The sequence below is a fragment of the Coregonus lavaretus genome (assembly GCF_964263955.1).
Source record: "Coregonus lavaretus genome assembly, chromosome: 4".
NCBI classification, from domain to species: Eukaryota; Metazoa; Chordata; class Actinopteri; order Salmoniformes; family Salmonidae; genus Coregonus; species Coregonus lavaretus.
In genome coordinates, this window is record NC_139991.1 from 48,489,464 (window position 1) to 48,507,037 (window position 17,574).

At 44.5% G+C, this 17,574-nt stretch overlaps 1 protein-coding gene across 1 annotated transcript in view; it reads right to left on the reverse strand.

Moving 5' to 3' along the window:
- Window positions 1–24: 24 nt before the first annotated feature.
- The window catches only part of LOC311127456 (colorectal mutant cancer protein-like), a gene marked incomplete at both ends in the record, with an annotated part of 132,588 nt that continues 115,038 nt past the window's right edge, over window positions 25–17,574 (reverse strand). The window contains 7 exons of the mRNA XM_084159292.1: window positions 25–39; window positions 233–445; window positions 1,290–1,524; window positions 3,247–3,430; window positions 6,311–6,411; window positions 11,362–11,502; window positions 14,577–14,725. Of these exons, the coding sequence (XP_084015418.1) occupies window positions 25–39; window positions 233–445; window positions 1,290–1,524; window positions 3,247–3,430; window positions 6,311–6,411; window positions 11,362–11,502; window positions 14,577–14,725 (1,038 nt within the window). The remainder of the gene's footprint in view (window positions 40–232; window positions 446–1,289; window positions 1,525–3,246; window positions 3,431–6,310; window positions 6,412–11,361; window positions 11,503–14,576; window positions 14,726–17,574) is intronic.

The following is a 17,574-nucleotide window of genomic DNA, read 5'->3' on the forward strand; positions in this document are numbered from 1 at the left end:
TCTGAGGTAGGACCTGTTTTGGAGCTAGGGCTGTGTTTTCTATGAGGTTGGACGAGGTCTACTTCAAGGTCGAGAATTGAGGGCGTAAATGTGGGTGCGCCCTCACCCTGGCACTAGCTAGTCCCTGCTAGCACTAGGGGGTTGTTGAGGTGAATGCTTTGTGTGTGTCTGTATGTGTGTGTGTCTGTATGTATGTGTGTGTGTCTGTATGTGTGTGTGTGTAGTCCCTCACCTTGGCGGCTTGGCTCTTGTCTTTACTACCACTCCCAGTGGAGCCGAGGGATCTCCTGCGCTGCTCCTGCTGCTCCTCCACCTCGGCCTTGAGGTGCTCGATGTGCACCAGGTAGGCCTGCTCCTGGGCCTCCCGCGTGCTCAGCTGCAGCTCCACCGCCTTCTTCTCCTTCTCCAGCAGGTAGAGCTGGGCCTTCAGCTCCGCCATCTCCTCCTGAGGGGGAGGAGGGAGAGATAGAAAGGTTAACACACACAAGGAAAGAAAGGGTTAAACAAGTTAATGTGCAGCCTATAACGGAATAAAGGCCATCCCAACTAAAAGCATAACATGGAATTATCAATGTCACCACAACACTAAATAGTGTGCAAGTCTTAATGTCAAACAGGGACAGTTCTGACGCAAGTCATCTTGTTTGGAGAACTTTCAGCCATCCATGGTGAGGTGAGTGTTTCAATCTTCAGTATTTCAGAGGGGAAGGCTAATCCTATTCCTGCCCTCTCGTGTGGAGCCATCACCACAAGGTCCTATCAACCGGACGGATCGCCAAGGTCAGTGGAGGACATAAGGACTAGGTTTTCATTTAATGAAAGAGGAGGACTGTGGGGACAAAGTGTCAGCTTCTAACTAACTCCCTAAACTGAAGCGTATGTTTTGTGTGTTTGTTCATACAAGCATGCATGTGTGTATTCTCTCTCTCTCTCTCTCTCTCTCTCTCTCTCTCTCTCTCTCTCTCTCTCTCTCTCTCTCTCTCTCTCTCTCTCTCTCTCTCTCTCTCTCTCTCTCTCTCTCTCTCTCTCTTCCTCTCTCTCTCTCTCTCTCTCTCCTCTCTCTCTCTCTCTCTCTCTCTCTCTCTCTCTCTCTCTCTCTCTCTCTCTCTCTCTCTCTCTCTCTCTCTCTCTCTCTCTCTCTCTCTCTCTCTCTCTCTCTCTCTCTCTCTCTCTCTCTCTCTCTCTCTCTCTCTCTCTCTCTCTCTCTCTCTCTCTCTTCTCTCTCTCTCTCTCTCTCTCTCTCTCTCTCTCTCTCTCTCTCTCTCTCTCTCTCTCTCTCTCTCTCTCACCTTCATGGCCATGAGCTCCTGCATCAGCACAGCGTTCTCCAGGTCCAACCTGTGTGTGTCTCCCCGGGGCTTGACCTCCAGGCTTAGAGGGTCAACGTGAACGCTCTCCAGCTCCAGCATGGTCAGTTTGACCGCCGCACGGTCATTCTTCAGCTGCTGCACGTAGTCCTTCAGCCGCTGCTCGTCCTCCCTGGAGAAGTCTGTGTCGCACGAGCTGGCCGTTGAACTGGTGGTGCTACGAACAAACACATACCGGTAGAGATGAGAGATAGTATCGTTGGATGATAGCTGTAGCATCTAGAAACTAGCCTTTATTTCCCCTTGAACAGTTAAGTTCAGGATTAGAGAGGCTAAACTGTTCCTAGATCTGTGGCTTGTGGGTAGATTCTAGTCAAAGCAAGTCTGACACAGGGAGAAATTAAGTCACCAAACACTGTGTAGAAATCCAGCCAAAGACTTTGATACCAAACTATAGTAACCTGGTTGGACACATGATTGTATAACAACTCTTTATTAATGTCAATCAGCCTCAAATCTGTTAACTAAGAAAGATGTGTCTATGCAGATACAGTGCATGCGGAAAGTATTCAGACACCTTGACTTTTTCCAATTTTTTTTACATTCCAACATTATTCTAAAATTGATTAAATTGTTTTTTTCCACATCAATACCCCATAATGACAGAGCAAAAACAGGTTTTTAGACATTTTTGAAAATGTATTTTTATTTTATATCACATTTACATAAGTATTCATATCCTTTATGCAGTACTTTGTTGAAGCACCTTTGGCAGGGATTACAGCCTAGAGTCTTCTTGGGTATGACGCTATCTCCACAGAGGAACTCTGGAGCTCTGTCAGAGTGACCATCGGGTTCTTGGTCACCTCCCTGACCAAGGCCCTTCTCCCCCGATTGCTCAGTCTAGGAAGAGTCTTGGTGGTTCCAAACGTCTTCCATTTAAGAATGATGGAGGCCACTATGTTGTTAGGGACCTTCAATGCTGCAGAAAGTTTTCGGTACCCTTCCCCAGATCTGTGCCTCGACACAATCCTGTCTCGGAGCTCTACGGACAATTCCTTCGACCTCATGGCTTGGTTTTTGCTCTGACAACTGTGGGACCTTATATAGACAGGTGTGTGCCTTTCCAAATTGAATTTACCACAGGTGGACTACAATCAAGTTGTAGAAACAGGATGCACCTGAGCTCAATTTCGAGTCTCATAGCAAAGGGTCTGAATACTTATGTAAATAAGGTATCTGTTTTTTATTTGTAATACATTTGCAAAAAATTATAAAAACCTGTTTTTGCTTTGTCATTATGGGGTATTGTGTGTAGATTGACGAGGAAATGTTTTTATTTCATCCATTTTAGAATAAGGTTGCAGGGTCTGAATACTTTCCGAATGCACTCTATGTCTGTGTGTGCGTACATGTGTGAGGGAGGGATGGAGGGAGAGAAAGAGAGAGAGAAAGATTTCATTATGAATTTGTGTCTATGATTAAAAAGCCAGTGTGTGATTCCCTGCTGTGCGCGTTCGTGTGATCAATGATGTGGATCCAGCATAGGGACGGTCCCTTAGAGTGTACTGGTGCCACAGCACAGCACTGTGGACTCTCATCTCCTACTTTAATTGTCAATTGTCTGCTGTGCTCCTGACTAACATGTGAGCCACATATGAATGTCAAGTATTCTCTTTCCCGGAGCAGTGGCTGTAGATTAATGCTTTGTTTAGGGAGCAGCTTCCTGGCATGAACTGTCATGGGAACGTGAGCAGAGGGTTGGCCTCAATTATGTTTCAATACAGAATATTTAGGGGATGGATTGCCATATAAGTAATGAACTAGAAAGATTCTCATAGAAAATAAACAGGAATGTATTGGTGAATTAAACACGTATTGCACATGGGATATTTACCAATGTGCAGACATTCTCAAACAAGTACAAACACACACTCACCTGGTGTGACTATTGGAGGACAGGCTCTCCCATGGTTGAACGCTGCAGCCTGTCACAGCGAATTCCGCTCCACAGCTACCGTCTAGCCTGCCCAGCAGATCCCTGGCTGCGTTCTCTGCTGTTTTCCTGCAGTCGTGAGCCCTCTTCAAGATCTGAGTGATGCTCTCCTCTCCCGACTGCTCACCTACACACACACACACAGTACGGAGAGAACCGTCAAATAACTTGTATTTGCTGGAGTCATTTTAATTGCCAGGGATATGAACAGAATGATTGAATGGAGTATTCAAACTGACAATGTACATATGGCTAAAAAAGGCTATAAATACTGTATGTAAAGTTGGTCAGCATTAGATGAATAAGGGGTACATCCATTTAAATTAAATCACTTTTATACAGCATCCCTTTTGATTTAAACACTTTCCATACACTTTTGTCCATGGAAGAAATGGTCAGAAAGTGATGTTTTGGACCTGAATCCCAAATAATTCAGGAGATAAAGGTGCTCAAAGTTGACCCATTTTGCATACTCCACCATACCATGAGACATCCATGCCTTCATCATTGCAAAAGATAAACAGTTTAGTTTTATATCATTTAAAAGCTTACAAACAGTGTTGTCAAACTACAGTACTTTATTATTTCATGAAAAAAAGTTAACAAAAAATTGTCATTTTTTAGCATTTAATGTCAATTATCCCAAAAAGATATATAAACAAATAATTGTATTGTCACAAACACCGGATAGGTGTAGTGAAATGTCTTGTTTTACAGGGTCAGCCATAGTAGTACGGCGCCCCTGGAGCAAATTAGGGTTAAGTGACTTGCTCAAGGGCACAGACAGATTTTCAGTCGGCTCGGGTATTCGAACCAACAACCTTTCGGTTAATGGCCCAATTGGCCCAATGCTCTAACCGCTAGGATGCCTGCTGCCAAAAACGCATAAACTCTGTTTTTTCCCCATATTTGCATATGTTGTAACTTAGACCCTATTTCACACCATCTGAGGTTTTTGTGCTGTGCCCGCCATCGGTTGAAACAAAACACGCTCTTACATTGACATTTTAGTCATTTAGCAGACGCTCTTATCCAGAGCGACTTACAGTTAGTGAGTGCATACATTTTTCATACTCTTGAATGCAGGGTGGGTGTCATTTCAATCGTAGAAATAGAAATGATAGAATGGGCCTATCCCATCAGACCACTGCAATTTAGCTGGTACACCATTGACATTTTAATTGAATGGAAATTGTAACTTCTAATTACTACCACAAAGATGACTGCCGGTTCACCCACCATCAAATGGTTGTCTATTTTATTATCTATATTTCTTTCCTATGGAGGATTGAAAGTATAATTTAAAACGACAGATTTTCCCATTCAAGTCAGCATTCTCTGATGTGTGGACCTGCAACCATCTTTGTGGTACCATTTGAAAGCTGACATTTCAAATGTATTCCCATTTTAGTACATTTATCAGCCAAAATATGACACCCCACTCTGTATTCAAGAGCATGTTGTGTTTCAACTGATGGCGGGCACATCACAAAAACCTTAGATGATGTAAAATAGGATCTAAGCTACAACATATGTAAATATGAAAATCAAGAGTTTATGCGCTTTTAGATAATTAGCATATGGATAGGGCCAAATTGAAATGTTTCCAACAGAAGAACTATTTTACATTTACATTTTAGTCATTTAGCAGACGCTCTTATCCAGAGCGACTTACATTATTATTATTTTAATTAAATTTTTTCATACTGGCCCCCCATGGGAATCGAACCCACAACCCTGGCGTTGCAAACACCATGCTCTACCAACTGAGCTACATCCCTGCTGGCCATTCCCTCCCCTACCCTGGACGACGCTGGGCCAATTGTGCGCCGCCCCATGGGTCTCCCGGTCGCGGCCGGCTACGACAGAGCCTGGATTCGAACCAGGATCTCTAGTGGCACAGCTAGCACTGCGATGCAGTGCCTTAGACCACTGCGCCACTCGGGCATATGAGTTTTCAAATATGGAAATGTGAAGTGCACATTTGGACTCATGGGTGTGTGGTTTGCTTGTATGACATCAAAGCGGTATTTAATATAATCCTTAACGTCTCATCTTTCAGAACACATCAACTCCTCTCAATTTACAGTATTTTCCTAACTCAGACAACAACAATTGTGCAAAAGTAGCCTAATTAGCAGGAGGGATGGGGGCTTCTTGTCGCGCACGGTGCTCAAGTTTATAACGGCTGTCAGTCAAAACCGATATAGCACTGTGAAGCGGAGAGAACCTGAGATCTGCCTTCCAATTTAGGCGCCCATCAATGACAAAATCTGACATTTTCAAACATTTGATTTATTTATTTTTTCTCCAGAAAAAAAAGTTGTTTGACAACTTTGTTTGTAAGCTTTTAAATTATATCAAATCTCAACAGTTTATATTTTCCAGTGATGAAGACATGAATGTCTCATGGTATGGTGGGGTATGCAAAATGGGTCAACTTTGAGCACCTTTATCTCTTGAATAGTTTGGCATTCAGGTCCACAAAGTAACTTACTGAGCACTTCTACAATGGGCAAATATGTATGGAAGGCTTCGTTCAAATAAAAAGGTGTGCCGTCAAAAAGTGATTCAATTAAAATGGGTTTACCCTAAGGGGATGTTCTTCTAAGAGAGTGTTTTTGTGTTGAAGGGGAAATGGTTAGGTTGGGAGTAGGGGAAGTGTGTGAGACAAGGGAGTCATGATGCATGACATGCCTCACTGAAGACATGACACCTGTCAACAGCTGAAGGAGAGAGAGAGGAGGGAAACATATGAGGGGGATATGAACGTTTGTGATGGGAGTGAAGTGAACAGGGACGAGAAGGAGTGATAGAGGAGAGGTTTGTGAAGGAATGAAATGGGTGACAGTGGAGCAGTTTAGATTAGAAGTGTGTTTTTGGGAGGTGGCCTCTTTGCTTTGATTGGTTGGAGTTCAACTGTGGATCTCTTAATGCAGGGAGGAACAAGCCAACACTGATCAAAGAACAAACAAGCCTGTGTGGGCACGAAGAGTGTGTGACTCACCTACAGTCCCCACTCCAGCAGCTCTGAACTGGCCAAGTACTAGACTCTGTTCACTCTCCGCCAGGGCTAACAGCAGCTCATAGGCCTCTATACACTGTTCACTGAGAAAAGAACACACACACATAACAGTTAACAAACACACACATATAAAGTAGCTCATAGGCCTCTATACACTGACTGACAGAGGACACAAATAAACACGTCAGCTAAACCTATTTGCAATACTAAATGAGAACGCACATAAGCTCGCTCTCCCTCTTTCTCTTTCTCACACACACAAACACACACTGGAGGAATGCAGAGGCCTCTCGCGTCCACTTATCCTTCCTCTGTGCTGCACTTTCATCAAGTGTTCAAAAGGAACGCAGCCGAGAGGTGCTGATGTCTATTTAACTACAGTCATCATAGCGCGTGCGTGCACATGTGTGTTTGCCTGGGGCCCGGAGACGGAAGAAAAACAGCGAGGCACTATCGTTTAATCAGGCAATGATTACACATCAGGAAAAAAAGCTACCTTTGCTCCAAACAAATACAGCGAGAGCTAGGGTAATTAATTAAGTATTAGAGGAAGTCTGAAGCCTACATTCAATTTACACATTTAACATCTCTAAGTTATTTTGTCCACATAGCTAGTCTCTCTTTATTTGTTGTGTGTGTGTGTGTATGTGTGTGTTTTGATAGATGACGCTAGAGGGGCAGATCTGATTTAAAAACACGTTTCTCATTTACACACACACACACACACACACACACACACACACAACCTCGACTCCAGTCCCCTGCTAGTTCAGCCGTACCAAAACAACTCCTGTGGATACTTTGACACACTTTAATAGCTCACGCCAACACTATGAGTTAGTCACTCTCTCAAGAACGCAAATACATACACAGCAAGTTTCTGCCTGCAAAAACACCATAAAGGTAGTCAGCATCATCAGAATACACCAGTGTTCCTCTCTTTGATGTTTCATACTTATGATTATAGTTTTAATCACACGCACACACTGGCATAGATCATATAAAAAGGAAGCCATGCACGCACGCACACACACACACACACACACACACACACACACACACACACACACACACACACACACAGACAAACACACACTTGTCGTGCTCCAAACCCCCTCTTGATTCTTTATAACATTACACTGCTTTCCAGACGGCTGATTAATACCACCGCATACTAGCTTGGCGCCACACTGCTTTTTAAATACATACAGAGTCCAACACTCTCACAGACTCACACAGACAGACAGACTCACAGACAGACAGACAGACTCACAGACAGACAGACTCACAGACAGACAGACATACATACACAGAGAGAGAGAGAGAGAGAGAGAGAGAGAGAGAGAGAGAGAGAGAGAGAGAGAGAGAGAGAGAGAGAGAGAGAGAGAGAGAGAGAGAGAGAGAGAGAGAGAGAGAGAGAGAGAGAGAGAGAGAGAGAGGAGAAAGCTCCTTGGAGATTCTTCCACCACATATAAGATGCACCCCCACACACACCGCTAGGGAAAAGTTTACCAGTAAACTACCAGAATTGTGGTATCTTTCAAGGATTTTATGTAATCTATCACAAGACATCTAGTGGCCCTTTTGGGTACTTCAGATTATCACAAGTGTCTGTGATAACCTCTGTCCCTCTGTGTGGCCTTATCACATGTAAAATATACTGAACAAAAATATAAAAGCCACATGCAACAATTTCAAAGATTTTACTGAGTTACTGCTCATATAAGGAAATCAGTCAATTGAAATACATTCATTAAGCCCTAATCTATGGATTTCACATGACTGGGAATACAGATATGCATCTGTTGGTCACAGATGCCTTAAAAAAAAGGTAGGGGTGTGGATCAGAAAACCAGTCAGTATCTGGTGTGACCACCATTTGCCTCATGCAGATCTCCTTCGCATAGAGTTGATCAGGCTGTTGAATGTTGTCCCACTCCTTTTCAATGGCTGTGCGAAGTTGCTGGATATTGGCGGGAACTGGTACACGCTGTCGTACACGTCGATCCAGAGCATCCCAAATATGTTCAATGGGTGACATGTCTGGTGAGTATGCAGGCCATGGAAGAACTGGACATTTGGTGGACATTCCTGCGGTGAGCATGCCAATTGCACGCTCCCTAAAAACTTCAGACAAACTCAGCAAAAAAATGTATTTCAAAGATAATACGTAAAAATCCAAATAACTTCACAGATCTTCATTGTAAAGGGTTTAAACACTGTTTCCCATGCTTGTTCAATGAACCATAAACAATTAATGAACATGCACCTGTGGAACGGTCGTTAAGACACTAACAGCTTACAGACGGTAGGCAATTAAGGTCACAGTTATGAATACTTAGGACACTAAAGAGGCCTTTCTACTGACTCTGAAAAACACCAAAAGAAAGATGCCCAGGGTCCCTGCTCATCTGTGTGAACATGCCTTAGGCATGCTGCAAGGAGGCATGATGACTGCAGATGTGGCCAGTGCAATAAATTGCAATGTCCGTCCTGTGAGACGCCTAAGACAGCGCTACAGGGAGACAGGACGGACAGCTGATCGTCCTCGCAGTGGCAGACCACGTGTAACAACACCTGCACAGGATCGGTACATCCGAACATCACACCTGCGGGACAGGTACAGGATGGCAACAACAACTGTCCGAGTTACACCAGGAACGCACAATCCCTCCATCAGTGCTCAGACTGTCCGCAATAGGCTGAGAGAGGCTGGACTGAGGGCTTGTAGGCTTGTTGTAAGGCAGACATCGCCGGCAACAACGTCGCCTATGGGCACAAACTCACCGTCGCTGGACCAGACAGGACTGGCAAAAAGTGCTCTTCACTGACGAGTCGCAGTTTTGTCTCACCAGGGGTGATGGTCAGATTCGTGTTTATCGTCGAAGGAATGAGCGTTACACCGAGGCCTGTACTCTGGAGCGGGATCGATTTGGAGGTGGAGGGTCCGTCATGGTCTGAGGCGGTGTGTCACAGCATCATTGGACTGAGTTTGTTGTTATTGCAGGCAATCTCAACGCTGTGCGTTACAGGGAAGACATCCTCCTCCCACATGTGGTACCCTTCCTGCAGGCTCATCCTGACATGAGCCTCCAGCATGACAATGCCTACAGCCATACTGCTCATTCTGGGCGTGATTTCCTGCAAGACCGGAATGTCAGTGTTCTGCCATGGCCAGCGAAGAGCCCTGATCTCAATCCCATTGAGCACGTCTGGGACCTGTTGGATCGGAGGGTGAGGGCTAGGGCCATTCCCCCCAGAAATGTCCGGGAACTTGCAGGTGCCTTGGTGGAAGAGTGGGGTAACATCTCACAGCAAGAACTGGCAAATCTGGTGCAGTCCATGAGGAGGAGATGCACTGCAGTACTTAATGCAGCTGGTTGCCACACCAGATACTGACTGTTACTTTAGATTTTGACCCCCCCTTTGTTCAGGGACACATTATTCAATTTCTGTTAGTCACATGTCTGTGGAACTTGTTCAGTTTATGTCTCAGTTGTTGAATCTTGTTATGTTCATTCACATTTTTACACATGTTAAGTTTTCTGAAAATAAACGCAGTTGACAGTGAGAGGACGTTTCTTTTTTTGCTGAGTTTATGTGGCATTGTGTTGTGTGACAAAACTGCACATTTTAGAGTGGCCTTTTATTGTCCCCAGCACAAGGTGCACCTGTGTAATGATCATACTGTTTAATCAGCTTCTTGATATGCCACACCTGTCAGGTGGATGGATTATCTTGGCAAAGGAGAAATGCTCAACAGGGACGTAACCAAATTTGTGCACAACATTTTGTGCGTATGGAACATTTCTGGGATTTTAAAAAGTTATTCAAGTATAAATTACCAAAGTTACAAAAGATTCCGGTAGCTTTGCAACCCTACACACCACACTCCCCAATCCAATGAAAGTCTATCTCTACCCAAATGGCCCAATGGGGTGGCCTCGTTGACATCTCACTTGGCGGGGCTGAAATTCAATCAAATCACTGACATCTGGGCTTCTAGTGAACAACAAACCAGACACAGATGGCCAAACCCTCTCTCTCCCCAGGTAGAAACACACTACAGTCCCCCACATCACATTAAATCAATGGCTTTATGAATAAATCATACAGGGAAAAACACACAGTATGAATCTTAGTGTGTGTTTGTGTGTTGGAACTGGTGTTATATTAATAAGCATTTGAGGGCTATTCAAGTGTTGTGTACTCTGGTGTAATGGGCAAGACTAATAATTCTCTTTTATGGCTATAACGTTTCTATTTATGTATCTGTCGTCTATCTTTGTATCTGTTTACTCATCTGCTCATAGCTTATCGTTGAGGCAATCCGTCTCCCTGACACATGCTATGGCAGAATGCTATGAGAAACACACGTAACGTTACCATACCATGCCCCCACAACATTACATTCAGCCAATTTCAACAGTTGAAAATACAACTTATTTCCATTTCAGTTTGCTTAAATTTTGCCATATAAGAAAAGGGTTAACAACCTTTCTGCAACTCATAACATCCCCACAGGATTATCATGGTTGGATGATTAGCATGATGATAATTAGAAAGACCACTTAGATTGGATCTGTTTTTCCTTTCGTATCTCGTTAGCTTTGCTGAATGGGCACCTTCAGGGCACCTTATCAGAGAGGGGCCAAGGCCCGCACACAAACACACTTGATTGGCCAAGGGGATGCGAATGCTAATGAGATGCAAATGGCAGCTACCGTATGGAACCTACAAAAGGCCCTGACCTCGGAGAGAACAGCTTAATTATAATTACCGGAGGAGGCTTCTAACGAGGGAACATTAGCGTGGCTCTGACGTTTACAGCTTGATAAGGTGTTTGTTAGCTATGCAAGGCTCAGAGTAGGCTTGGTATTAAGAGTGGAGGGGGGAATTTGCATTCAGGCTTTCACCCGGTTGGCGTGTTTCTTTCTGGCTGGCGCGTGAATCGTAGTAGGAGTGCGCAAATGTGTGTTATGTATGTTGCATGCTCCATTAGGTTAGGCATTGCTGTGTGTGTGTGTGTATACCTGTACTGCAGTGCCAGTCGCAGGGCGGTGGCATTAGATTCGTATTTGCCCACAAGCATGCTCATCCTCTCTGCGTTGCCCTTACACTCCTCCAACGTGATGGTCAGCAGGTCATTCTGAGACTTCAGATGCTCGATGCGGCTGGAACACGAACACACACACACACACACACACACACACACAGTCGTTATCATCATCAGGCTATATTTACTGTATAAAGTGCCTGTCATATCTCAAAGCACCTCACATTGCAACTCACCCATCCATCAGCGATTTAAAGCACCCACCTGGGTAATTCACGGCATCCATTTTGTGCCAGGTCGCTCATCACACATCAGCTATTGCAGTACAAGTGAGTGTTAGGGGACAAAGGGACAGGGAAACTATAGCCACCCCCCTCTATAGAAATCAAATGGCCTTGGTTTTATGGGTAGATTATGTGCGAGTAGCTAATGACGCGTAACTATCCATCTAATCAAGGACGTCAATAAAGCACTCTGGGCTTAATTAAGAGAAAATAGTGTGTGTCAGCAGCCTGTTTGTTTGTGGTAAACGTATGGGATATACCATAAAACACGTGCCAAATAACCTTAAAGGGATAGCACACCCCAAAATCTAAGTTTCAAAGTTGTCACAGGTTATCAGGTGCCCATATTTCCCATTAATTTTTGATTGACTCCATTACACCAATTCTGAGGTATGAAAATGGTTGGATTTTAAGGTGAACTATCCCTTTAAGCAGTGGCGACCCGTCATTCAGGGCAGGTGGGGCAGAGTCACATAACAGTATGCAAACAATGTAAAAACACATTTATTGAGTGAATAAAGCCGCATACAAGCATGGTCTCTTTCTTGCTTTCTTGAGTAAGGCAGCTCCAAAATGCAGGTGTTTCAGCCTAGCTCAGTGCTTTCTGTGGTGGAGGGGTAGCCATCGGAAAATACAGAGCGTAGGCGTTGGTAATCTTCACTAGTTGCGCCGTGATTGGCTCAGTGTTCTGTCACTCATGGGGACACTACTTCACCACAGAATCTACAGGGAGAGCTAGGCAGTTCAAGCCCCCTGGATGATGCCATAGATTTACATTAGAAGTGCCCATCCAAGAAGGCTCAAGGTCATTGGCCACAGATAAAATGACGTAATATCATGTTATATACACACCGTAGCTTTGATTGGACTGATCATGTCAATATCATACTTCCAAAATCTTATCTAGCAAGCTAGACAAGCAGTCATCATCATGAATCACGTCGACAATCTACTGGCAAATCATTTTTATATGAAGAGAAATTATAGATAAAACGCATCGGTGCTCATCTTCCATTGGACATAAACCTTACACAACAAGTCGGAAATCGCAAATTCAACAATGAGTGGTTTGGAAGGAATCAGTGGCTAATTGCAAGCGTTGCAAAGCAACCACTATTTTGCTTCCCCTGCCTGCTATTCGGTGAAGAGGGTGTGTGGTCAAAGTCTGGGTTTAAGGATTTAAAACATCTGTCTGAAAGGGTCTCTTTTCCAAGCTTAAAAGGATAAACATTCACACGCAACACCATGGGCCAGAAAAGGTTGAATACATTGGCCATGCTGTTAATCCAGCATGACTTCTGCCGCGTTCAAAACAACTGGAAACTCGGAACTCAGACTTCAGTGAGTTCAAGACAACTCGGAACTCTGGGAAAAAAACAAGCTCCGACTGGGAAAATACGTTTTGAGCGGTCATCCATGTCGGGAATTCAGGCCTCTTTCTAAAGCGTCATGATTCACTGACGTCATGATTCAACCTTGTTTTTTTCAGAGTTCCCAGTTGTCTTGAAAGCATGATAAATCCAGAGAATGCCAGACTTTGATGACAAAGTTTGATGATAGAATTTGCCCACAAGAAGGCCCGCCGCGCCACCTTCCTGTTCAAGTGAGCACAACAAGGTGAGTCCAAAAATGTCTTAAAAGCTGCTGCATAAATGATGTAATATGCCAGGGAGATATGTATACTGTAACTAAGAAAGTAATAGGTGTATGTTGTGTAGTAATCTGTTAGTAGCCCATGTGCCTCACCCTAATTATTTGGTCCCTTTCCCCCTCAGAACTTAGCCTACTGTTATGACTTGGTGGTGCACATGTAGCCCTATAAAGGGGCGCAACTTGTTCGCCATTGTCAGCTGATTCAGAATATGTAATTTATATCATTCTTGTACGTTCCGTTGAAGAGGTATGAACGCGCAAAGTCTGAATCTTTAACATACAGCTAACTACACCGCACTTTGGCAGGCAAGCTGCAGAAGGGCGAGCAGGCTACTATTCCCCATCTTTTAGCAGTGCAATTTTGACGGCCAACTACAAGCTGAAAAGGTTTGAGAGGGTTCACCTTCAGTTCCCTCTGTAGATTTTAGCTCATCTCGCTCTGGCTAACATTAGTTATTGATCTTGTTATTGTTGATGTGCATAGGCAACTGAAGGAGAGAGACTACATTTTCACGGTTGTTTCATCAATAAGACTGTTGTTTGATCAAAGTTCCCAAATGTAAGACGACTCCCGTGGTATTTACATATTTGCAGAAATATGTGGCTTTTCGCAAATGCTTTCTAATTATCTAAAGTTGTGCTGTTGCTACTGCCTGTAAACACACAGTCCAGCTCAAAGTGAATGATGGCAGACCCATGTAAGTAGCTGAATTTGTCGTTAGAATCTTTTACCAATAAAAGTCGCTGGAGGGGTCTGAAAACTTGCTAAATATTGTAGGCAACACTGCCATTGTGGCAAATGGCTTATTAGCATATAGACCTACTGTAGCTCTGATTGGCTATGGCGCACCGGTCTGCGTAGACTCCGGTCCTGGACAAGACAAATGTTTTTATTAGGTTTTATTTACTGCAGTGTCTATTAATTGTCCAAACGCACGGCCGCTTTCCCACTCTGTATTGCTATATACATTTCACAAATGCCTTTCTATTCGTCATTCCCATACATTCTATGAATTTATGAAAAAATGAAAATGACCATATCTAAGTGCTCGCTTGTCAGAAAATGTAAAAGAAGCTGTTATATTCTTCCTGGGGGTATATATGAACAGATTTTAATAAGTTTCCATGTTGCTAAAATGCTGTCAGTTCCACTTTAACATGGATCAGTATTACTTAGGCATGGATGGACCGACAAATGGATAAAAAAAATGATAAGGACATAATAAGGACAATGACAGCATGGTTTGAGTATCACCTGTTGAGTCTCTCTGTCTCCACTTCAAACTCCCTGATCTTGTTCTCAGAGATGGCTGATCCGTGGGAGTAGAGGGTCTGGAAGATCTCCTGGATGTTGGAGCAGTCCTGAAGGGAGTGGGCCAGGTGTTCCGCCACGTTACTGGACACCTGGGAGTAGGAGGAACAGGGTTACATGGGGGTAAGACAGACATTTACATTGACCTAAGGTTGCCTCCCAGTCCCAAATGGTATCTTATACCATATAAAGTGCACTACTTTTGTGTTAAGAATAAATGGGGGGTAAAAACAAGGCGAGGAGGGAGTAGACAGCGCTTCAACCAGTGTGAGTCAAGGTGCAGCCAAAAATCACAATGTAAAAACGACACAATAGGAATTCAGTGAGTCAGACTGACTGAGGGCATTTCTTTGTGATCCTCTACTCTCTTAATCCACAGTGTATACAAATCAAATCAAATTTTATTGGCTACATGTGCCGAATACAACAGGTGCAGACATTACAGTGAAATGCTTACTTACAGCCCTTAATCAACAGTGCATTTATTTTTAATAAAAAAGTAGAATAAAACAACAAAAAAGTGTTGAGAAAAAAAGAGCAGAAGTAAAATAAAATAACAGTAGGGAGGCTATATATACAGGGGGGTACCGGTGCAGAGTCAATGTGCGGGGGCACCGGCTAGTTGAGGTAGTTGAAGTAATATGTACATGTGGGTAGAGTTAAAGTGACTATGCATAAATAATTAACAGAGTAGCAGCAGCGTAAAAAGATGGGGTGGGGTGGCAGTGCAAATAGTCTGGGTAGCCATGATTAGCTGTTCAGGAGTCTTATGGCTTGGGGGTAGAAGCTGTTGAGAAGTCTTTTGGACCTAGACTTGGCACTCCGGTACTGCTTGTCGTGCGGTAGCAGAGAGAACAGTCTATGACTAGGGTGGCTGGAGTCTTTGACAATTTTGAGGGCCTTCCTCTGACACCGCCTGGTATAGAGGTCCTGGATGGCAGGAAGCTTGGCCCCAGTGATGTACTGGGCCGTACGCACTACCCTCTGTAGTGCCTTGCGGTCGGAGGCCAAGCAGTTGCCATACCAGGCGGTGATGCAACCAGTGCCCTCTTCACGACTGTCTTGGTGTGTTTGGACCATGATAGTTCGTTGGTGATGTGGACACCAAGGAATTTGAAGCTCTCAACCTGTTCCACTACAGCCCCGTCGACGAGAATGGGGGCGTGCTCAGTCCTCTTTTTTTTCCTGTAGTCCACAATCATCTCCTTTGTCTTGGTCACGTTGAGGGAGAGGTTGTTATCCTGGCACCACACGGCCAGGTCTCTGACCTCCTCCCTATAGGCTGTCTCATCGTTGTCGGTGATCAGGCCTACCACTGTTGTGTCGTCAGCAAACGTAATGATGGTGTTGGAGTCGTGCCTGGCCATGCAGTCATGGGTGAACAGGGAGTACAGGAGGGGACTGAGCACGCACCCCTGAAGGGCCCCCGTGTTGAGGATCAGTGTGGCAGATGTGTTGTTACCTACCCTTACCACCTGGGGGCGGCCAGTCAGGAAGTCCAGGATCCAGTGGCAGAGGGAGGTGTTTAGTCCCAGGATCCTTAGTTTAGTGATGAGCTTTGAGGGCACTAGAGCTGTAGTCAATGAATAGCATTCTCACGTAGGTGTTCCTCTTATCCAGGTGGGAAAGGGCAGTGTGGAGTGCAATAGAGATTGCATCATCTGTGGATCTGTTGGGGCGGTATGCAAATTGGAGTGGGTCTAGGGTTTCTGGGATAATGGTGTTGATGTGAGCCATGACCAGCCTTTCAAAGCACTTCATGGCTACAGACGTCAGTGCTACGGGTCGGTAGTCATTTAGGCAGGTTATCTTAGAGTCCTTGGGCACGGGGACTATGGTGGTCTGCTTGAAACATGTTGGTATTACAGACTCAGTCAGGGACATGTTGAAAATGTCAGTGAAGACACTTGCCAGTTGGTCAGCACATGCTCGGAGTACACGTCCTGGTAATCCATCTGGCCCTACGGCCTTGTGAATGTTGACCTGCTTAAAAGTCTTACTCACATCGGCTACGGAGAGCGTGATCACATAGTCATCCGGAACAGCTGGTGCTCTCATGCATGCTTCAGTGTTGCTTGCCTCGAATCGAGCATAGAAGTGGTTTAGCTCGTCTGGAAGTCTTGTATCACTGGGCAGCTCGCGGCTGTGCTTCCCTTTGTAGTCTGTAATAGTTTTCAAGCCCTGCCACATCCGACGAGCGTCAGAGCCGGTGTAGTACGATTCAATCTTAGTCCTGTATTGACTCTTTGCCTGTTTGATTGTTCGGAGGGCATAGCGGGATTTCTTATAAGCGTCCGGGTTAGAGTCCCGCTCCTTGAAAGCGGCAGCTCTACTCTTTAGCTCAGTGCGGATGTTTCCTGTAATCCATGGCTTCTGGTTGGGGTATGTACGTACGGTCACTCTGGGGACAACATCATCGATGCACTTATTGATGAAGCCAGTGACTGATGTGGTGTACTCCTCAATGCTATCTGAAGAATCCCGGAACATGTTCCAGTCTGTGCTAGCAAAACAGTCCTGTAGCTTAGCATCTGAGTCATCTGACCACTTTTTTATTAACCGAGTCACTGGTGCTTCCTGCTTTAGTTTTTGCTTATAAGCAAGAATTTGGTCAGATTTGCCAAATGGAGGGCGAGGGAGAGCTTTGTATGCGTCTCTGTGTGTGGAGTAAAGGTGGTCTAGAGTTTTTTTTCTTCCTCTGGTTGCACATTTAACATGCTGGTAGAAATTAGGTAGAACGGATTTAAGATTCCCTGCATTAAAGTCCCCGGCCACTAGGAGCGCTGCCTCTGGATGAGCATTTTCCTGTTGACTTATGGCCTTATACAGCTCATTCAGTGCAATCTTAATGCCAGCATTGGTTTGTGGTGGTAAATAGACAGCTATGAAAAATATAGATGAAAACTCTCTTGGTAAATAGTGTGGTCTACAGCTTATCATA